At 51.1% G+C, this 22778-nt stretch overlaps 1 protein-coding gene and 1 long non-coding RNA gene across 2 annotated transcripts; one reads left to right on the top strand and one right to left on the bottom strand.

The window, feature by feature from the left end:
- The first annotated feature begins 1329 nt into the window (after positions 1–1329).
- On the top strand, positions 1330–21802 carry LOC119515618. The gene is made up of 3 exons (XR_005213107.1): positions 1330–1364; positions 4036–4122; positions 21683–21802. It is a non-coding gene; the product is annotated as an uncharacterized LOC119515618 (long non-coding RNA).
- Positions 2677–3534, bottom strand: LOC119515617 (neuroendocrine secretory protein 55-like). The gene has a single exon (XM_037811703.1). The coding sequence runs from the start codon at positions 3409–3411 to the stop codon at positions 2677–2679; it is 735 nt and encodes a 244-aa protein (XP_037667631.1). The 5' UTR covers positions 3412–3534.
- Positions 21803–22778: the final 976 nt, after the last annotated feature.

Genomic DNA, 22778 nt, shown 5'->3' with positions numbered 1-22778 from the left:
TAACCCCAGCCTAGCAGGTGAGACAAAAGGGCAAGCTGGGAGACACTAGTGAGTTGCGAATGTTTGGGGAATTTGCCAGAAATGCCTTAGAAAAAGAAAGGCAGCTAACACCAAGTGCCTCAGGCAGAGGGTCTGAAGCCCTAGGCAGCAAAATGCCCTGTCCTCGGGGTGGGCTCTGGGCGCTTTCCTGGGAATTTGGTGTACTCTGTATTCCTCAGTTGCTTTGTAGGGTCCCTTAATGGCTTTTCCACCTTGGAACCAGTCCCTTTTCCCTGGAGGAGGAGGTTGGGGGAGGGGCGCTGGGGGTAACAGGTTTTCACAATTCGGCCATAATATGCATATCCTCTACTTGGAGGTAATCTATGGGAGAAAGTGAGTTTGAAAGGCGGCAAACTGGATTTGTGTGTTTCTGGAAGGGATTCCCCCCCCCCCACCTCCTATAGTAAGGGGACTTGGTGCATTGCTAGGAATTAAGGAAACTACCTTGGGCGGGCTTCTGTTTAAAAACAGACCAAGCTGGGTGAGAGGTGTGTGCTAGTCACTGAGAGCTTTTTTCTAAAAAACAAACAAAAAACCCTGCTTATTCACCCAGAAACAAGGCAACATGCTAATTTCTCTAAAGAAAAAAACCTAACTCTTCTGGAAAACCAGTCCCCAACACTACCCAATCTCCGAAGATGGCTCCCACACTGAAAAACACACCCCCAAATCCAACCAAAACTATCGTTTCTCTTGCTGTTCACTAGAGACATTTTACTTGGTCAAAGGCTGCTGAGACCTTCCCAGAAGGGAACGTGCTGTCACTGCTCCCGGCAAGGAGACAGTTCAACTTGGGGAGCTCTACGCACTCAGGCAATTTCAGGCTTCCAAGCCAAAGGCAGGGCTCGACCTGCCCTTCTGCAGACCCTTGGCAGCCCCCAGACATCAAAACACTCCCATGCTGCCGAGGGGGGTCCTTGGCTAACAAATTGCCTTCCCAATATTTTCTGGTGAAGACCCTAAGGCATCAACTATCATTAGCCAGCACCACAGCCCTAAGGTGGGAGACGCTCCGTCGCCTTTCCTAGGTAAACGGTCCTGGAAGGAAGACCGTGTTAAAGTGTTTTCCTTCTAGCTGCATCCTTTTCCTGATTAGAAATGTAAGAACCGGCCCGCCTTTCGTTTCAAACTGTCAAAACGCTTCACTTTTTCCCCAAATGATCCTTATTAGATTAGTTCAAGCCGGCGCAAACCGAGGCGTGCGCGCACGGTCGCACCAAGAAAAGATCAATTTTCCAATCAGGTGAGGTTTTGCAAGTATATATTTCACTTATCAATCTTTTTTCCCCAGGACTGCCGAGGGCGGCTTGCTTCCTGCGAAGAAGGTGGGTTACCTGATTGCGGCCGTTTTGTGCTCTGTAGTCAGAGCAGTTTCCCCTCCAGGTTACAGCTTCCAAACTTAGCTCCACCCGAGCTGAAAATGGCCGGTAGTTGCGCGCTACTTTCCCTCCCTGAGGCCGTCTCATCCGCAGGCTCCTAATCTCTCTCGACCTCCCGCCCAAGGACTTGCCTTGGATCCAACACCTTTCCCCAGCTCGGGCGGTGCCGCGCTCTTTGGGGATGGACTGTAGGGTGGCCCAACTGATAAGACGCAGCCCCACTCTCCAGCCTGTTCCTTGCTCCGCTTTATCCTTCCCCGCGGGGTCCCTTCGCGGGTCTCAGCCCCTCTCTCCCGCCCCGCAGGGCATGGGCAAACAGCCCCGGACCTCTCCAGCCAAGCTGCATCCAGCCCCTGCGTCAAAAGGTCGGCGATGCCCCACTGTGTCTAAGTCCGCCTCGCCAATCCCCGTAGCCTGTAGGGGCACCCTATTTCCCCGTACCTCATCTACCTGCCCTCCAAGTGCGGGCGGCTCTCAAGGAGCCCCCGACCGGCCCGGCGAGGTCGGCTCTGGCGCGCACAGGCAGGTGCGTGCGCTCTTTGCAGAGGTCCCCGGCAGTCCTGTGGCAGCCAGGATTGGCGCGCAGCTGCGGGGGTCACTGGCGCCAAGGTCCCGCAGTTGTCCGGACCTGGGCTCCAGGCTCCGAGCCTTTTAGGCGCGGCGCGCGCGCGGCTTTCCCCAGAAGCCGGCGGCCTCGGAGTTCTCGCCCAATCCCATTCTGATTACTTTTCGCACATTGCAACAGTGTCGCTACAGCGCGGCTGCTCTCCCTTTGTGAAGTTGGCGCGCGCACTCCGAACCGTGTTTCAGGCTCCTGCCTGGGCAAACTCTTTTTGAGACTGTTCTTTTAAAGAGGGAAACAAGTGCGTAAAATAAGTGACTTACCGGTGCTGTCCGGGTGTGCAGGTCAAAACCTGGGGCGCGCCCGAAATTCAGTTGCGCGTCTGGGGCACCAGCTCTGGAGACCTCAGGCTGTCTTCGGCAGGGCGCAAGCAACGCCTCGCCGTCCGACAAGCCTGTGGCCACCGGGGCGCCCACCCCTGTACCCTGGGGAAGATTTAGGGTACCCTCGCCACCATGCCCTGACCCCTTCCCTCCGGGGCTGGCTGACCCAGTCTCCTCCCGCCTTCTTCCTAACGTTGCTTTACCTTCTCCCTCCCATCCTCCGGCTCCCTCACCGCCCTCGGGCTCCCCAGTTTAGCTGTGGGCAACCAACCTGAATCAAAGAAAACAAGGAGAATCTGGACGGCGTCTTCCATTAGTGACGCCGGATGGGGATGGGCCCCTTTTTGGAAGGGGACTCCGGGGACGGGTCGCGGCGGGTGGGCTTCTTCTTCGGCTTGCAGCGGCGCTGCTGTTTCTTCTCCTGTTTGAGCTCCTTGGACTCTTCGGGGACCCTTGGATCCTTGTCCTCGGGCTCGAGCTCCTCCCCCTCGGTGGGGTTCTGGGGCTCCTGAGTGCTGGGCTGCGCGCGACTAGGAGAGGCGTCGGGGCTCTGCAACTTCAGAGCGTGCAGACGCTCAGTGAGAGACTGGGCGAAGCTGGGGCGCTTGGGCACCACGGGGCCACGCTCGTCCTCAGGCTCGGTCTCGGGCTCTGTGGTTGGGGCGGTGTCGAGCTCGGTCTCAGACTCAATTTCGGACTCGGACTCGGTCTCGCTCTCGGTCTCGTAATCGAACTCCTCCTCGTACTGGAAGCACTCGGGGAGGGACAGCTCAAGGTCGGCCTCTTCTTCTTGCTCGTGGTCAGATTCGGGGGGCTCGGGGAAGACCTGGGCGCTGGAGCGGTGGTGGGCGTTAAGGAAGCTTCGGCGCTGCTGGGCAGCCGCGCGCTGCTGAGCACGGGCGTTGGAGGTGGCGAGGGCGCGGAGGAGCGCGATGGAGCAGGAGAGCCAGAGGAGCGCGGTGGCGGCTCGGCGGCCTATGGGTGGGCACAGGTCGTTGTAATTGTGGCGAGCTCGGCGCCACTGTTGGGCCCGGGACCTCCGATCCATCCTCTTAGGTGCACACCGAGAAGCCGACCTGCCCTCTGGCTCTGCAGAGGACGGCTCCGATGCGCATTGGCTGCCCAAGCCGAGAAAAGATGCACCTCGGTGTGAGGAGAGAAAAGGGAAACGGCTACCTTCCCAACCAGTTGGGAACTTCCTAAAGCTCCTCACCTTTGCCTGCGTCTGAGCAGTAAGAAGGGGTGGGAAAAAGTCTATCTCCTCCCGGGGCTCCTCTCGCTAAGTCTCAGACTCTGCAGTCTAAGACTAGCGAGAGGCGCCTCCGCTGGTCCTCTCGCCTGGGAGAGGAAAGAGGAGACTGAGGCTGAGGAGGACAGGGCGGAGAGCTCTGCAAAGTTGCGCGCCCGGACTTCTGCCGGGCATGTGCAGTAGGGAGCGGGGGCTGCCCGGGCGCCGGCTGCGCGGTGGCAACCGGCCCATAGCGCAGACCCTAGCGGGCCGGCAGGTGGCAGGAGGGAACCTTGTTTGAAAGGATTTGGGCGCAGCGAGGAGGAGGGCTGGGGGTGCTGGCAGGTGCCAACGAGAAAGCCAGAGAGCTAGCCACAGGTTAGAGGATTTGGGCAGCTGGGCACGGGTTCCCCAGGGGTCTGAACCCCTCCTCATCTTCTCCAGGGTTATGGATGAAAGGAGCAAAGCCCGGAAGCAGCTAAAAACCAGACCTCCAGATTGCAGTCGTTCAGGGGAATGAAGGGCTTGTTGGTGAGTATCAATGAACCAGCATGGGCTGTTTCCCAGGGACTTAATAGTTTGAGGATGGTAACCTCAGGCAGTCATTAATCATGAAACTACCTTTGGCAGATCTGTTATAGTGACTGTAATTAGAAAAGTTTCCAAAAAATACTCACCCTCGTCCACAGCCGGTCTCACTTGGTTAATTACCTCATGGGCAAATAAGCATCTTCCTTTAGAAGTGCTTGGCAGACCCACCATGAGCTCTAGCAGAGAACAGCGCTGGGGCAGTTAGACTTTGGTTAGTTGGGAGGCTGGTTGAGGGAAAACCATTCCTGCACACCCTGGCCCCCTAATCCCAACTGATACTCAGTACTTGCAGCCAGTTCTCTGCACTGTTGGGGCTCTGGAGGTTGGTCAGTTATTGAGGAAATCTCACTGGGTGCCCCTTAAAGCCACTTCATAGGTTCTTTGATAGGTTTTCAACAATGTCAATTCATTCAACAAATATTTATTGAGTGCTAAGCTATATTCTAGGTACCAAAGGTAGAGCAGTTACAAAGAGAAACTCCTGTATTAAGAATTTTTAGGATTCATCTCTGTTAACCAGAGCCTTAAATTACCAGGAATCCCTCTGTACCTAGCAACATTGTTTACTCCAGCTTGAATTCTTCTGAGAAGACTGCTGGGTCCATCAGAGAAATGGGGTGGGGGTGACCAGACACCACTAGATCCTATTGTTGAACCCCACATCAAATGTGCCCCTGGGCCTCCTAGAGATGGATCCCTTGCTCAGGAAAGGGTAGCACTTTGGAAGCTCTTGAGTTCCATCTGTAACCTGACTGCATCTTTTGGCTCATGTTCTGCGTGTCCTCAATCTCGGCATCACCAGTTGACATGTGGAACGCCCCCTTTGCCATAGTGACAAGTCTAAAGGTGATACAACTCAGAGCAAAACCATCTTCCCAGAAACCATGAGCACGCCCGTGAGATTGCCGGGTTTTGGATATATCCTGGTGGGATTCTTTCCTCTGAGTCAGTATAGGTAAACATAAAGAGGCTCTGCTGCTTAGACTTCTTCCACTTTCTCTTGGAGGTTGTCCCAGGCTGTTCCCTCTTGGTGGCTGGCCGGATGACACCAAAGCTGTTACTCATCATGGCGAACCTCATCCTCACACGCTGGCCACCTGCCCTCCTTAAAGTGGTCAAACTACCAGATTGAGGCTTTTGATGTGTTGAACTTTAGTTTCTTCATCTTGGCTGTGGATGTTCTTGAATGTTCCTGACCTGGCTTTTAGGCCATAACCATTTTGCATCTCATGTTCTGCCAGTTAGTTTGTAGCATTAAAATATGGATTGCCCTAATAAGGTGGGATTGATTTGGCACACCCCATAAAAGGGCAAACTCCAATATTCCAGTTGTGCCATTCTTTAACATTTTCCAGAGAAACTGTGAAAGGGTTTTGTTATCATAACCTCTTGGGTGGCTCTAATCATTGCTTGGATATTTTATCAGAGAACACTGGACAAGAGTGTTGGAGCTATAGATCTCAAATCCTGATTTCTACCTCTCAGCCCCAGCTGATGGGGGACATTTCTAAAGGTTCTGTTCCCGTCGACCCACCGCTTTCTTTCTTTCCATTAGCACACCACCCTGCCCCCCCCCCCTCCGCTGCCACCTCCCTAGAAGTGTATGGAATATAAAGACGTCACTCAAGTGGATTTCAGGGCACAGTGGAAAAAAGAGCCAGGGATCTGTGGGTGCTGGTAAATGCCCTTTTAATAGAATCTAATGCCAGCTGTCAGCAACAAGGTGGATTATGATTCTTTAGTGTACATAAGAAAGTACTTCGTTTTTCAGATGGAGTGCTTTATGCCTATAATGGAGATGCAGTCCAGAGCCGATTTGCTAATAGAGATGCATCGAGATTGCCTGCATTATTAAAAAAATGTGCATTACATAATACATATTTTTGGACTAGATTCTGCATTAGTAATGCACTTTCTTTGCAAGATGCATTTTAATCAGCAAACGGACATTTAAGAAAGCACCGCATTGTAGAGCCCCAGTCATGTAGAGTTACAAATACATTTCAGTGTACGCTCGGGCAGGCTCAGGGAGGCGTGGGGAGCTCGCTGAAATACTGTTTCATCTCGCACTTAGTGCCGAGGTCGAGCAAATGGATCTGTGCAGAAAATGCTCTTTAAAATGCATGACGTGCATGACTTTAAAAAGTGCTTGCTGCAGAGTGAATTTCAAAAAGGAGCAAGTGGGTGATGAATGACCTCGGGTTGTTACCAAGCTAAGGAACAAGGGGCTCTCTCTGCCTGGTGGTAAATAAAGTGTGGCCGTATATTACGTTTGGGACTGCCGGAGGGAGGCTCCTAAACCAGTAGGACAGGAAAGCACAGTTTCCAGTTCATTACAGTATCATACAATAAGGTTTTTTTTTTGGATGAATCGTGAAGAAGATTGTGTTCAGACCCTTAAAGGATTGTCATGTGGAAGAGGCTTTCAGATTTATTTTACGTGGCTCCAGAGGGCAAAATTAGAACCTAGACAGGTTTCAGCTCCACTCAGGGAAGAATATTCTAACACTAAGAACTCAGAGATGGAATGGCTTTCAGGAGGTTGAGCTCTTTGCCAGGAGAGGTGGTCAATGAAGGGACAGATGCCCACAGATGGGAAATGTTTTCCATGGGACTTCAGGGCTGGGTAGAATTGGAGCTCAGTGACCACCAGTGTCCTCAATTCACAGATTCCATAAAAAGCATCTGTGGGATGTGAGAGAGGGGCTTGGGGCTCTGTGGATGGACACGGTCTTTTGACTTTGCTTCTATTTTGGAGATGTTTGAAAGCCCAAGTGGAAGGAATGTCTGGGTGGCAGTTTCAAGACACAGGCAGACAGGTGTGTGCGGTTGGAGCCGGCAGCCCGTTGTAGGGCTTTCCCCACCAGCGGTGGCCCCGAGGCTCTCTGCTCTACAGCTCACTTGTTGAAGCAAAGAAATTAGTCAAGTCCCATCTATTAATTACCTTGGTCCTCTGCCTTACCTCCTGGAGCTGTCTTCGAAATTAAAAATGAAATTGGCTGTTTAGCAATCACGCATTGAGTCGCTTCTGTCACTATTCTAGCATTGCAAGGAGGTAGAAGTAATCGAGGGTGAACAACCCCCATGGCCCACCAACATGGCCCTCAATGTGAAATACTCCCAAATGCTACAAGAGTAAGTTCCATGAACTTGAAAAATCGGATTGCTATAAGAGGGTGGGAAGTTCAGTAACCATGATTAGTTCATCCTGTGGCTTTCTCCCAGAGACGAGTTTGAATGTAGTCTGATTTTGAAATTTTCTTTGGATTTTTAAACATCCACAAAAGGACTGCTTTCAGTCCACCTGTCCCCGTGTGCCTAGCATGTGCAAAGCTGGGCTGGTTTCTCCAGGGGAGGTGAAGATGAATAGCCCGAGTTCTCCAAAGGTTGCCAGGCTATTGTCGTCGGTGCCATGGACACCAACACATTTTCCGAGATGGACCCGAGATAAAAGACCGGTTCTGCCCTTCCGGGAAGAGTGGGTATAATCGCTCTTGAACATATTTTTCGGACAATCATTGGAAGGGACTATTTTTGGAGATGGAGAGCTTTTCAAAGTTTCCTTTGGGTTGAAATGAATTCAGGGAGTTTGACGTGCTCCCTATCCCTCACTGTGGCAATCAGCCAGAAAGACTCGACCCCACTGAGAGTTGGCATTGGCCCCTCCCCCAAATAGGTCTGGGTATAATACAAAAGCCTTTGGCTCATTTCTCTAGGGTGCTATTTTGCTGTTATTCAGACTGCACTGATATCAGTTGGCTCTCACCCGAAGAAATGGTGAAAACCCCAAGTTCCTGATTCTGTGATTTGGGGGAAATGCCATCTAGAGTTAAAAGCAAACAATAGGGGGAAATAATAATCTTTTCGGCATGGCTGGATTCCATCCAGGCCATTGTTGAGAGTACAATACTGTATTTGTGCCGTTCATTTTGAAAGTGAGATAGGATCAGAAATGCACAGTATTCCTGTGTACGGAGATTGTTCGGAGTTGTCTTCTAGGGCGTTGCCTTTCCTTTACGTTCACTTTGCATTCTAGAGAGGTTCTGCCACCGTGTAACACCTGCCTACCTACCTCCACCATGGGATGAGCAAACTTCTAGGCCCTGGTCCAACAGGAAGTGTCTGACAGGCCCCTCTCTGGGGCAAAGGGCAGCCATGCATGTGGAGGCCCTTCTTGGAGACGATGCTCCCAGTCTCTGCTCTGGCCCCACCACTTAGCTTTCATATGGTCCCTGCTTTCCTCTCTGGACCTCTCAGCAGTTGCTTGCTGTGTCCTGTAAAAATTAGGACCGGTTCTATCTGCCTGGCCTCGACTTACACTGACCTTGTCTGCTTTCCCATGGCCAGCCGAGACACCAGTGTCCCAGGATGCCCCCGGCCCAAACAGCCTCAGCTGCCCACCTCTGCCCTGCACACCAGCTTCTGCCTGTGGCTGGTGGGCGGCTGTCGGCAGAGGACCACTCAGCTGTCAGGAATTCACTCCAGCTCGTGGTTTTGTCTTCGTCCAGCTCTCCATGTCATCCCACCTTTTCCTCCAGCCACCCAGCACTGACAGAGAGCCTCAAAGTTGTTTTCCTTTCATCTGCTGAGGATCTGACTCAGCCTTTCAGACTTGGGGGTGGGGGAGCGAGCAGCGGGCCCAGAGCGGGGAGCCTCAGTGGTAATACAGTTCCGGCAAATGCCTGGAGAAATCCTTGCAGCGTGAGCTCTTCAGAATATGATTAGACCAATTTTACATGTCTAGTCACTGAGGCTCGGGTAGATTGGGACTCTTTCTATACGTGCAAAGTGAAGTGGAGAATTGAGGCAATTATCTTCAGGCAGATGAATCAGGCTCTGTAATCAGTCTGTCCTGATAACTGGGGGGAAATCGGCCTCATCCACTGTAGCACTGCAGTGAGTGAAACAGGGTTCTAAGGTATTTGTTACTTTCCCTGGGCTTTGTCTTTCCACAAGGCAGTCCACCCTGGCGAAGGGCCCGTCCTGCCCCCTGTGTGGTCCCTTAGGTGGCCAGAGGGTGCTACTGCCTCCACCTGCCAGGTGTGTGGGGAACGGAGCCGGGTCATTTGAGAACAGATGCGTTCCATGGCTGGGTGCGCGCCAGCTGTCCACCCCTCTGCTTCCCTTGGAGGCCGGCTCCTGCTCTCCACTCCAGTCTTTTCCTTCTGCCCCTTCTTCCCGTGTGCCTGAGAAGCCTGCGGTGCTGGGCAGTGATGTGTAGGGTCCGCTCCAAGCGAAGCGCTGTGATTCCGAAGAGGGCCCACAGTTCGCCACGTCTCACAGCCCGGGGGGGAGAGGCCCGCGGGTCAGGTTTCACGGGCATCAGAAATGAAAATTCCCTTGAGGTGGGCGATGACTTCTGGGTCCCCCACCCGTCCAGTGTTTTGGCCAGAAGTCATTGTAAGCTGGGAATCTTTCTCGGTCTAGAAATTCCCTCCCAAACAGCATTCACTTCCCTCCCAGCTCTAAAGCGGAGGAGAGAGGAGCCAAGAGAAAACGGCTCGTTTGCCGAACCACAGAGGTCTGATTTGGTTTGAGTCTAGTGCGGAGTTCCGGTCAGAGTCCAGCCTTTGGGCAATGATCTGGGCATTTAGAAAGCGAACCCAGCAAGGGGTCTCGGAGATGCCTGCTGGGTGTCCAGGATCTGACCAGGCCCCTGGAGGAGGGCAGGAGAGGACTCTCACCCGCCGCCCCTCCTGCCAGCCAGAATCCCTTCCACACTCACACTCACCAGTTAGAGAACAATATGAATTTAATGAACAGTCCAAGTGTTCCACTCCAGGAATAAGGCAGCGGGACTTGAGATGAACCTTTAAAGAGACCCGGGAATTAGAGTGTTTCCTTTTTTTTCACACTGTCAGGAAATTTTTGGATGTGATGTCTTGTCGCTGTGTTTGCTTCTGATATTGCTTAATGAGTTTAAAAACAAAACAAACAAAAAACCAAACCTAACATCTCCTGTCCACAATTGAAATAAGGTTTTGAAAAAGGCTCTGTCTTCAGAGTATTGTGGCATAATGCGGATAATGTTGTTTTTTTTTTATTCAACAGCTAGTTTATTCCTGCTCAGTCTCTTAAATGGTGACATTATCTCCGTGTTTTACTGCAGTTGGTTCACAGCTTTACTGATCGCAGTTTTAGACTGTATTTGAAGATCTGCTAGGGCAAGCACCTTCTTACCCCAAACCATCATGAAATTCTGATAGTTGTGCCTATTTGTTCTTCCCCATGAATTTAAGAGCCATTTTTATCAAGTTCTATAATGACTTTGGTGATATTTTGACTGGGATGGCATTCCACCCATAAGTTAAGTTGGGAAATGCTGTTGTCTTTTCTGCATGTAGTCTTAAGTAAGAAGTATGGTTTCTCTCTTCATTTATTTGAGCTGTTCTCTCTCCCACTAAGGATTTGTGCCTTCTTTATATAATTCTATATCATATTGACGTTATTTCCCCAGTGTTGGATATATTGTTTTGCTACTGTGAATGGGTTCTCTTTCTTCATTATATTTTCAAGCTGTTTATTTTGTGTTTATAGGAATGATATTGATTTTGTGCATTTTTCTCTTATTCTGCTTCTTTTGGAATTGGCTGGTTTATGAGACTACTCTGCCTTTCAAGTGAACACCCAGTGAGTGTTTCTCGAGGATTTTGTAGACAGGATTCCTGCATGGGAGAGAGTTGAACTAAATCATCGGTTCCCGGATGCCAGTCCATAGTGAAATGAGAAAAATAACGGTGATGTAATGAGCTTTTCATCAAGCTTAATTTATTCAGGGAAGGGACTATCCTTGATTTTGAGGCTGCATCAGCTTTCCTACCTTTTAATATTTCAATGTCATTTGTTTTTGTGATGACAGCAGATGGTAATGAGGGTTTTTGTTTTAAAATTTTGTTTTTCAAAAAAATGTTTTCAAAATATTGGGGGGCCAAAAGATTTTTTATTTCCTTTTTATTAATGGCTTTACTTAGCAGATTAAAAAAAAAGTTGGCCACCTCATGTCAATACCCTACATTTCTTTTAAAATTTAAGCATTGTTTGAAATCTCAAAATCGTGGGAGCCTCCAACTTCAGTGTCTTTTTTTGGCTTTATTATTTTGATATTTCTTAATTCTGGGCTTTTTAAAAGTTTAAACTAATTTTTGGTTTATTCTTATGGATTCTTCTGGTTAGTCATGCCACCTAGTTAGAGTGATGTTTTTATTTCTTTCATTTTTGTCTAATTTCTTTTTCCTTCATTTGTGCTTTGCTGCATTCTCCAAACACATGTGAGAGAGAAGAATCTGCTACTGTATTAAGGGAGAGGGATGAAATGGGGGTACCTCATTTTGCTTCCATTTTTAAAGGGGTTTTCTCTAATGTCTTTCCTCAGACAGTATTTAGGTGGATTTTAACAGGAATCAAGATGGTCCTATGAGAGGAACTCATCCGAAAGACCGAGGTGAGAGTCTCTTGGGAAGCCAGACAGGTCTGGTTAGAAATCCTGCCTCCCTGTGCTTCAGAGCATACCAGTCACTGCCTGCCTGATTCTCAGCTGCAAAACGAGGGAGTTAGATCTGCCTTCCAGGGTTGTGGAGATGGTCAAATGAGAAAGGGTGTAGGAAGTGCCTAGCAGTGGTCAGTAATCAGCAAATATTGAACCAGTAGCCCAGTTGGTGGTAGCTATCAGTGGTTGTAGTGGAGATGATGGTGGTGACAGCAGTGGTGGTGGTAAAGGCCAGGAGGAAGGTGAGTAATGGGGAAGATTTTGAGGAGCTCAGCCAGACTGAAGGAGCCTAAAATAAAGTTGAAGACACCAATCAAGTTTTTTTGTTTGTTTGTTTTTTCTTTATGAATCTCCAGTTATCTCTTAGTGCCCTCTTGGTAGGAGGTCTTAGAAGCAGGAAGAGTTTGAGTGGCAAAAAGGCACTGGGTACCCACTGTGGGTTCTGCCCTGTGCTAGGCACCAGGAGTACAACGGTGAACTAAGATAGCCTCGTACTCCCCACTCCACGTGCATTTGGTGGGGATCTGAAATTGAGTCAACACATGACGATCTGAGCTAAGGGCACTGGAGGAAAGAAACGTGATTTTTGAAAGCATTGTAGCAGAGGAAGCTGCCCTAGATTTGAGCACGTCAGGGAATATTCCTGTGAGAGAGTGATGCACGCACACTAGAGCTTGTTGCCACAGGGGTGGTGCTGTTCCAAGGAGAGGAACAGCGTGTTCGCGGGCCCCCTGGTGGAAAAGAGCTGTGTGTGAAAGAGCAACAGAGCCAGGGCGTACAGTGAGATGAGTCTGGAGTGGTGGGCAGGGGCTGCCGTGGAGGACCTCGTGGGCCTGGCAAGGTGAAATGCACTCTTTTGTTGTCTTAATATGTCCTTTGTTCTAATGGCCGGGACATGCCATCATCAAGTTGTCTTTTTCAAAGATTTCCCTGGCCACAGAGGTAAGGCCATGGATTTTCGAGAGGAAGTTGGAGATGATCATAGCACTGTCTAGGGAGGTGGTTGGTTCTAGAGATGCAAAAAATTGGTGGCAGCATGAGTGGTTTCGAGAGTCAGTTAGGAGATCGGACTGACAAGGCTTGGTGACAGTCTGAATATGGGGAATTGGCTGTCCCAAGGGTGATGCCCAGATGGAACTAGATGGCCTCAGAACCTTTCACTGAGTTCAAGAAGGGTAGAAAGAGGCCCAGGTGTGGAGTTGAAGGAGACCCTGGGTTCTGTCTTTGACATGTTGAGTTGACAGTGCCATTGGGCTGCCCATGAGGTGGTCTCCAGTAGGGCAGAAGTTGTTATGGGTCCAAAGTGCAATAGCGAAGGCTGTGGTAGAAGCAGGAAGAACTTAGTGCCGAGGAGGGTGTGAGTGAGGAGCACCCCAAATGGGGCTTCCCACTAGAGTCCTTGTGGGCAGTCATTCCAGAGCTGGAAGAGACTGAGGAAATGGAGTCTTGGCCCCTTCACTTGACAAGTAAAGAAACAGGCTCAGAGAGCCTGGTAGGACCTGCTAGTTAGTGGTAAAACTAGCTCCTGGACTCTTCTGGAGTCCCAGTTCAGCTCCTTTTCCACTACACCAAGTGGAGGATTTTGTGTGGTGGTAGAACATGGCCAAGGGCTCAGATCTCAACCCCCTTGATACCAGATCTATTTTTTGTCAGCATCCAAATGGACGGTTTGCAGCATCACATTCTTTTCTTGATCACGTTAGAACTGAGATTCGGCCACCTCCTTTTTAAAGAGAGCAAAGCAAGAGCTGGCTAGAAGTGGTTTGGAAGCTAGGAATAGAGCTATACTGTGCCTTTAATAATCTCACCTGGCAAAGTCCTCAGAGCAGCCAGGAAAGACTTGGCCATCATTAAAGCTACTATAATTTGGTGACATTCTCTTTTTCTGCTAGTTATTCCAAAATTAAGCCAACTCCAAAAGCCCCAGTTATTAGTTAAAGCCAGCCCACCCCAAGGCGGGGATTTAGGTACCAAGTCCATTTTTTCAAGACTCCTTTTTCAACATGTCCACTGTGTAAAACCTATGACATAGCAGCAGCCTCTCTCCAGCCATTACTTGTTAAATTTAATTTTAATTACATGTAATATATGATTAAAACACACACACACACACACACACACACACATACATACATACATGAAGGAGGGCTAAGACTATAGCCCACTTGGGTGACCCTCCACTAACCATAGTCTCTGTATCCCGCCACTCAAATCCCCAGAGGGAACCAAATTCATACAAGATACCAATTTCCATTGAAAGTATCTTTTTATGAAAACACAAAGAGAGGACCTCTTTGTGACATTTTCACTCAAATGCATGTCTTGGAGACTCTTCTGTGTTGGTTCACGTAAGATCAGCCTTGTTCTTTTTAACTGCCACTCTGTTATCTGTGGTCTGAACAGAAGACAGCCATCACTCCTTTCCCTACTGGTGTGAATTTTGGTTATTTCCACTCAGTCCCAATTGCAGACAGCCCTGTAGTACTCTCCCGGTACCTACCTCTGTGCGCACTTTTGCACGTTTGCAAGTATTCCTGTAAAGTTGTCGGTAAGCAGTGGACTCGGTAGTAGGTGAACATGGGAACACAGAGCTTTCACTAAATTGCCTCCAGACAAGGCCACGAGTCTGACCACACCATTAGCACAGGCCAGTTTGTTCCCTTCTGCTGTTAAAACACTGCCACCACCAGCCCTTCCAGCCATGAGCGGGAGAAGGCTGGTAGCTGCTTTCCTGCTCTGCTTGTAGGGCTGGCACCCGTGGGACCCCTGACCTTGGCTTTATCATCCTTTTCTCTAGCCAGTCAGGAAAAAAAGTTGAACTTCAGTGAAATATATTTCAGAGATTTGCTACAAAGAGAGGTCAAGGGAACACCTAACTGGAAGGAGATAGGGGAAAAGAGAAGCCAGGTGTATTCTAGTTCTCTGATTTATTTCAGTTCTTTGTGAAGGTGGTTGAGCTCTTTTAGAAACAAAATAGTTCAAACTGCTGTTGGTGATGACCACCAGAAGTCTTGCTAGCACTCTGAGAGTGGGCCACGTGCTCCTCCCCCTCATCATTTGATAATTTTAAATCCAAATGTTAGCGCTCTTCTAATCTTGGATCCAGACAGTTTCGATTGGGAATGGCCACAATCTGAAGAATGTTCTCCAGCCTTTGAAATCAAAGTTCCCAGAGCCCCTCCCCACCCTGCTCATTACAGGCGTAGACGTGTTAGCCGTGGTGTGTGAATACGGCCACCATCCAATTTGTCATCCAGCTGGGACCGTTTGACCATGAAAGGCAGCGCTAACTGGAGGGGCTGCTGAGACAGCTGGGCAAGCCAGGACCATCCCTGGCCAACTGCTTTTCCTTACATATTATAACAGTGATATCGATATTATTTTAAATTATAACAATAGAACCACTAATACTAAAATATATAAATATGTTTATATAGGATTATTTATTAAATGTATCACAACTATGCAAATGAAATGAAATAACATAATTATAAAGGATCCTTTGATTTTATGATTATATCATTATTGTTTTGTAGCACATTTAAAAGAATAACTTCCCATCTCCAGCTATTTGAAAAGCTCACTTTGGTGTGATGTACTCCAATTGAGATCGCTTGTCAAACCGAGTAAACTAGTTGCATGAAAAGTGGTTTGCCCTGCTGTGTTTCTTTCTGAAGCCATTGCCTCATGTTAAGGATAAGCACAAGCTCAAGAGAAAGGAAAGGGGAGCTTTCTCAGGACCTTTTCAGGGGTTCCTCAGGGTGAGATTTGAGGCAGTGGGGCCCAGGGCCCCTCCCGCACCCTTTGGCACCTGCAGCTTCTTTGGGCAGAGCCTCTGGGAGCACCAGGGTGCTGGCCTCACTCGGCACCTGCCTGGTCAGTACGGTGACCAGGGGCGCTGGCTTGGGGGAGGGGGCAGCCGTTTTTAGGCAGCGACTAAACTGTCTAAGCTCAAACATACCTTAGGGAAAAACAATTACAGTCCCTTAAAAATATCGACAGCACCTTTGCTCAAACTTCAGTTATCCCCCATACCTCCTTCCTGAGCTGTGCCATATCCCCAGCCTCTAACTGCGCTGAACAGTTTTCTTTAAAGCAACTCACTTTTTCTACTTAAATAAATTTGGTTTTGAAAGGAAAATTATACCTCTGCTCTGAAAAAGATTACCAATATCACTGGGTTTCTAGTTCAGTATTTGAAAAATAAACACATGAATGTAAATGCAAAACTATTAATAAGATTTTCTTGGAACATTTCATTTAAGGGGAAGTGTTCATCCTGGCACCCTCAGAATCATCTTGAGCACCCCTTGATCCGCCCGAGCCTCCTGTACTGTCTTCTCCTCAGCCTATGTCACGGGCCTTAGGGAGCAACTCTAGGTCCTTTTTCTGGCCCCTGGGAAACATGTTTTGTGAGGTGGGCGTCCGTCGTTCCTTGTAAGGCATAGTCTTGACCCTCACCAACAATTAGATACCACCAAAGGGGACAGATTGGATTCTGATCCCAGTACCTAGTGAGCCAGTTCTTAGCTGAAGGCTGGTAGGAAGTATCTGGTTCCAACCAACTGAAGCCTGTTGAGTTTCCACAGGAATAAATTACTTGGGGCATATTTTCTTTCCCTGACATTTGCCTTCTAATAATAAATCGACAGATGTAGTTGTCTTGATCTGCCTTTACCATGACATTTGCTGTCACTTCACAGGTTTATTATGTTTGCATTGCAGCCAAGGAACAGCCTTCTCAGGGTAGGGTTTAGCCTGTGCCCTTGGCCTCAGAGGTGTGCCGTCCCAGCTGACAGAGAGCACGAGCTAAGACACGCTTTCCTGCCTGCTGGCATGTTCTGAAGCCGTGCTCTGGCCAGGAGGAGTCTTGCAGAAATCATCCACTCACCTTTAGCAGCCGTGTCACTTGAAAACTTAATTTTTCAAGGAGTTGGATGGAGAGTGGGTGCCTTTTCTCCCACCATTCACCTCTATTGGTGAAATGCCAGGAAATACCCTAAGTTGCAAAGCCGTAGTCATACGTATAGCATGAAACCCTTTTCATAAAGTTCAGCAAAAAAAGCTAAGGCAATAGGTACATGAGAAAATGAAGATGATTAGAACCAGGATGTGGTAAGTGCAGGATTCTGTGTTTGGTGCCCCTTGGTGAAGAAGCTGGGCCAGGGGAGAGGCGGGCTCAGAAGGTGGGGCTATAGGCTGTGCTCTCTGGGGTAGGAGTGGGGGGGGGGGCTCGTGGGGTTCATGAGAGTATTTTTCAATCATGAATTAAAAAAGAAGTACATAATCAAGACTCCATGGTCGGTAGACTGGGACGGTTCAAAGAAGCCCATCGCCTCTGGGGCGAGGTGCTGCCGCACCGGCTCCTGCCTGGCCAGGCCTCCATTCGCCTCTCCTTTCTGTCCGCATCAAGGAGTGCCCAGAGCAGGTCCCAGCACCTAGTAGACCCTCGATGCACACTGAGTGAACATTGTTTTCTTGCATGCATTTTTAAAAAAAACTTGTTATAGAAATTTCCAGGCACATCAGGGCAGGGACTAGTCCCAGGACCCTAGAGAGCAGCCTCAGCAACTGTCAGCTTCTGCTGCTCCCGTTGCGTCCGTCCCCCCAGCTTCTCTTTGGACTGTTTTAAATCTGATCCCAGAAAGCATACCATTTCACCCCTAGTGGTTTTTGACTATTGCCTGAATTCTGCCTTTCTGGTTTGTGGCTCGGTAGCAGCAAGTAGCCCACTCTTCTGGGGTTCCTCTGGGAGTCGCTCCCTTTTCCCTCCCCTTCTCTTCCCGATGAGGTGTTTATTCATCCCACGGCTTTGTGCCAGGTGCCAGGCGAGACTCTGGGAGGCGATGCTGAGAAGAGAAAGGCTGGGCCCCTGCCCCCCGCAGCGGTGGGCAGCTGGGGGCCTTCGCTCTGCTGTAGGCCGAGGACATTGTGAGGGGGGTAGGCCCTTGTTCCCATGGGCCCGCACCCCCAAACTGATCGTTGGAGCTTTGCCCATTTCCCAAAGCGAAGCAGGCACCTTTTTGGTAGGCAGCAACCAGGCAGATCTCAGTCTGCTCCTTCTAAAAGAATGCGCGACTGGAATGTACAGAGCCCAAATTAGTGCACTGTCGGTTGTCACCGTCACGTGGAAAGATCTGGTGGTGGCCAGCTGCTGGGCCTCTCTGCCACTATATTAATAGCAGGGCCATGGGGCCGGCAGGGTGGGGAGCCAGAGAGAGGGCGCAGGACAGCTGGGGCGGGCGCCACACCGTGCTACAGGCCTGTGCTCCTCGTTCATGGTGTCAGGAGCCCCCCTCAGCCCGTGCCCGTCTCCTCCTTGTAGGGTCAGGAATGGGCTCGAGCTGGCAGTGCACTTGACGGAGGAGCCAAATTAAGGTTGGCGTGACTGGAAGAGAGGGTTCCAGTGGCCCCAGCGTCCTCGGTCAGCTTACGCTTTTACGGGAAGCACAGGCCGTGGGGGCCGAAGGAGGCAGTGGTATTTAAGCAGCTGGGGGTATTGGGTTCGATATGCCAGGGTTGAACAGATATTTTTAAATGTCACAGGCCAAATGGAAACGCAGTTGGCAGCAGGATGGAGGGGCAGGGGGATTTGGAGGATGTTCATAGCCGTGTCTGGATATGGTCAGGATCGCTGGGGAGGATTAGCACCCAGGGAAGAAGCCCAGCCTGTGAAGTGCAAGTGGAAAGATGGGGTGGCGGGAAGGGTCATTTGACTCAGTGGCAGGTGCCAGGGGCAGGCAGCAAAGAGGAGGCAGGTGAGCAAACTCAGCAGGTGCTGGGGACGGGCGGACAGCGATGGACAGAAGTGTCCTGGACAGGGCCAGAGGCCAGGGAGGCCAGGCTGCCCGCTCTGGGGAGGGCAGGCTGAGCCCCCCACTCAGAGGCGTGAGTCGGGAGAGGCTGGTTGGTGTCAAACAGGACTGAGCACCAACGCCAAGGCCCACTTCCCACCCGGGTACATGCCTCGGGGCACCCTTTTTGTCGGCCCAGGCCCAGTGTCCTCATGAATTGCAGGCTCAGGTGCCTGGGAGGGTCAGCGAGACAAGGAGCACCTGACACCCAGACAAGAGCCAGCAGATGGTAGCCGCTGGGATGGATAGGAAACGTTCATTTTTCAAACACCACTGTGGAGCGGAGGCTGCAAACTGACCTCCAGGCCCAGGCCCAGCCGGAGACATGTTTTGTTTCAACCGCACACAATATTTTCTTTTACATCTGCATTATGGGAACTACCAACATTGAGAAATGGGAAGATTTTACAGCAAACTTGAGCTATCAGACTTCTCTTGGCCTTTCCAAAGCTCTGACCGCCTGGGGCCCGCGGGTGCCTGTCGACGGGCAGCTGTGGGCGAGGGGCGGCTGCCCCCTGTCGGCGGGAGCAAAACTGCCGCCGCGCCCGTGCGGCCACCTGGCCCCCTCACTCAGCAGTGGGCCGGGCCTGGCCCCGGTAGGCATTTGCACTTGCTCTCCCTGCTGTAAAGTGGAGCTATTATTATCTTAGAAGGAATGAGGGTCATCAAAATTAGGCAGGGGTCCAGCAACTGGATGGCTGGCTGGGGCCTCCTTGACTTTGGCGTGACCTTGGTCTGGGCGACCTGGGCTCCCAGATGAGCACTGAGTGGCCCGGCCAGGGAAGGGGCAGGCAGGAGGAGAGGGGCAGCGAGCTCTCCCCAGCCTCAGCCGGCCCGGGGTGCCCACGCGGCTGCCCGCTCTCCTCCCTGGGGCCCCTTAGTAACCTGAACAGCAACACGGCCGGACAGGGCGGTTTCCATGGGGACGCCCACATCTGTGCGTCGCTGGGCCGCCCATGGCCTCGGCTAGGGGGCCGCTTGGGAAGGCTCTGAGGAGGCCAGGGCCGCCTGAAAGCTGGGCAGTGCCTTGCAGCACAAGGACGGGAAGGGAGGAGAGGGTGCTGGGTGGGGCGGAGGCCCTCTTGGGGCACTTGCTGGGCGTCAGCAGCCTTGATGTTAACTTCTGTTCCTAGTCACAATTTCTGCCTTTTCCTCCATGGTTGGTTTGGAGTTCTCTCTTGACCGTCCCATCCCTTGGGAAGAACCTATGGCAGCAGTGATGAAGTCGAAGCCTTATTTGGCTCCAGGGCCATCTACCTGAAGGCCTAGGAGATCCCCTTCCTCTTTTGAAGAAGTGAAGGTCTTTTCCAGTGGGCTGCGAGGAAGACCCTCGGGTCAGCTTTTCACACAGCAGAGAAGCGTCTCCTCCCACCGCAGTTCATTTCTTACTCATGTGTCTTCGTGGTACCTGCTCTGTCCTAAGCATTAATGACACACAACAGTTCACTTGCTCCTCACCCCCTGGGGAGTCTGAGGCATAAAGAAGTCAAATCCCTCGCCCTGGGCCCCAGCTGGAGCGGGACAGAGCCTGGGTGTGAACTCAGGCTGTCGGCTGCACAGCCACCGCCCAAACCACGGCCCCCTCGGGCTTCTGGTGAGATGAAGGGGAAGGTGCCCCAAGGTGGAGGGTGGGCCTGGCCGGGAGCCGCCACGTGGCAGTGTGGGGACCAGAGTGGGGGTGGGCGAGGCGCTGGGAGCTTGTTTCCTTGGGTGTTATTCCAAGTTGGGTAGTAAGCACTGCCGGGCTCTGAGCAGGGGAGTGCCCTGACCCGAGCTTCCCAGCTGCCCTCGGGCTGCTGACGGAGAAGGGGTTGTCAGGCAGGAGGAGCAGCAGGGAGGCCCCCGCCCAGGTGAGGCGGTGGGCCCGAGTGGCAACAGGAGGGTGCCTTTAGGATGTGTCGGAGGTGGGCAGCACCTGCTGATGGAGGCATGTGGGTGTTGGGGGGTCTAGGGGTGCGTGAGTGGATTGGGGGTTTGAGCTGTTGGGTCCCCTGAGGTGGTGTAGTCTGGGAGAGGCATTCTCCCTGTGGCCTGTTCCTTGGCAGCGTAGAGAAGGATTCCTGGTACTTCTGGAATCTTCCTCAGCCACGTGGGGCTCAGCCTGTAGTCCAAGCTGGTTCTTTGCAGCCTGCTGTTCAGAAGAGGTTGTGCAGAGGTCTGGAGACACAGGCCGGGGCAGAGCGCCCGTCCCACTGCCAGGCCGTGCTGGCAGCGTGTGCACCCCTGATGGCACCTCCCTTCTGCCCACCCGTGTCTGGGGGCTCAGCTCAGCTGCATCCTCTGGACGTTTCAGTCAAGTGGACGGGTGCAGCTGCTTTGCCCATTTTATTTTCCTATACTTGAGGTCATTGGGCTCGGAGAGAGGGCAGTGCCTCGGGCGGGGTGCAGCCGGTGACTGGAACTCCCGGGGTACACCGCAGGGGGCTCTCCCTGGACGAGACTGCGAGAGACTCTGGGTGACTGGCTGGCTAGGGGCTCCCGGGTGGCACCAAGTGCCCAGGCCCCTCACCGCTAGATGGCACAGCTTGGTGAGGACACTGATCAAGCGTGGCCCGTGCCCCCTTCTCAGGAGAATAACCTGGGGTGCAAGTTGCACCCCCTCCTCTGCCCTGGGCACCTCTTGGATCTGATACCAGTCCCAGCTGTTCAACTTGCTGTGTCACCACAGTAAGTCATTTAACCTTGTGGGCCTAATAAAGATAAGGACCAGAGATAAGCGGGCAGTTTCCATCACGTCTGTCACTTGGGAGAAGCTAAAGCACAGACTCCATTTCCTCTTGTTTTGGTCCCACACCCTGGGCCTGCAGGAAGGATTTCAGGACAGACGTCTCTCCAAGAGAACATATTCTCACAAACAATGTGCTGCCCCTCATCAGAAAAAGGGCAACGTTTTCGAAAAGCTCTGTGAAAAAATTCTCTCTTTGATCAATTAAAAAAAAGCACGACTGCTTCTCTCTTAGGTCAGCGCCACACAGCAGCCAAAAGATTGCCCTAGATCTAAGTCTCTGGGTGGCTGCTTTGGGTGTTGGAAGAAGGACATGGCCTTGAAGAGCCATCTAATCCAAATGTGACCTGAGGACGTTGCTGAGCGTGTGCACACGTGTGTGTCTGTCTGGTTTTACTTACCCTGCTAACCCTTTTCTCTTTCTTTTACTCCAAGCCTTTCTGCTTTCTGAGTGTCTTTGGAGCCTTCAGGAGCTCAGTGTCATCTCCGAAGTTCTCTCCACGGTGAGTTCTCACCACCTCCTTGATTTGAAATTCGTCCTACTTTCCTGGGCGGAAATTTAACCTTTTCTCTCTGGAGATGAGGTTTGCTAACAAATAGTTTCATCGGCCAGACCCATGGGGTGAGGACTGATCTTCACCGCCCCGCAGCCAGCTGCCCTCAAGGGTTTCTCTGTGATGTTATCTGCAAGGGCCAATTAGAGCTGGGCATTTCTAGTTTTGAGTAAGCTAGATTCATTTGCTTATTTTGGAGGCACCACTGGGTTTCTTTAAAATGGCTCGATTTAATTGATACCGAGCCCCCCACCACTTCAAAGCCACCTGAGTTGAGAGGATTTACTGTACCAGTTTACCAACAAGCCATGCCAGGTAATAAGTGGGAAACTCAAAACCGGCTGTTGTAAAAATTAAATTAACAACTAACAATGGACCATTCATAGAGCAAAACCCTTTGTCCCACTGCATAATCAATGAACCCGTTGAACATAAGGGCCAGTTGAGGTGGTCATAGGCCCGTCCACCCACCCCCTTCTCCGTTAGGGCTGCTTAGGTCTGTGGCCTTTCTCCCCTGGGAGACAACCCTCGAGAGTACAAACACACTGACCACACAACGTTGTGTTCCCCAGTGACTGGGGAGCAGCGCGCATTGTTTTTGCCTGGAAGACTTCCTCCTCCAACTCTGGCTCAGTTCACAGTTTCTAACTGTTTTCTTTTTGCCACACAAGTGTTCCTGGCGAGAATGCTGCAGGTGGTGCTCATCGGCCCGTCCCGTCAGCCTCAAATCTCCAAAATCGGTTATATCGGCCGTATTGTAAGGTTACCCTGAGGGACTTGGGAGAAGAAATTTGGGCCTAGGAAGGACATGGGCCCTTCTCCCAGATGCTTTTCTGCAACCATGAAGAACTAGCCCGTTGCTTTGCTTAGGAGCAAACTGATAGCTCCTTCTTGAGTTGCGGCTTTTGTTCAGAACGAGGCATGGGTTTTCTATTGTTGCAGCACTCGAGTTAGGCAACCGCTCGTAGACGGCTGGG

This window comes from Choloepus didactylus, chromosome 19 (genome assembly GCF_015220235.1).
Source record: "Choloepus didactylus isolate mChoDid1 chromosome 19, mChoDid1.pri, whole genome shotgun sequence".
In the NCBI taxonomy this organism is placed as follows: domain Eukaryota; kingdom Metazoa; phylum Chordata; class Mammalia; order Pilosa; family Megalonychidae; genus Choloepus; species Choloepus didactylus.
Note: the sequence above shows the minus strand (reverse complement) of the source record. Positions and strands in the feature narration are given on the sequence as shown.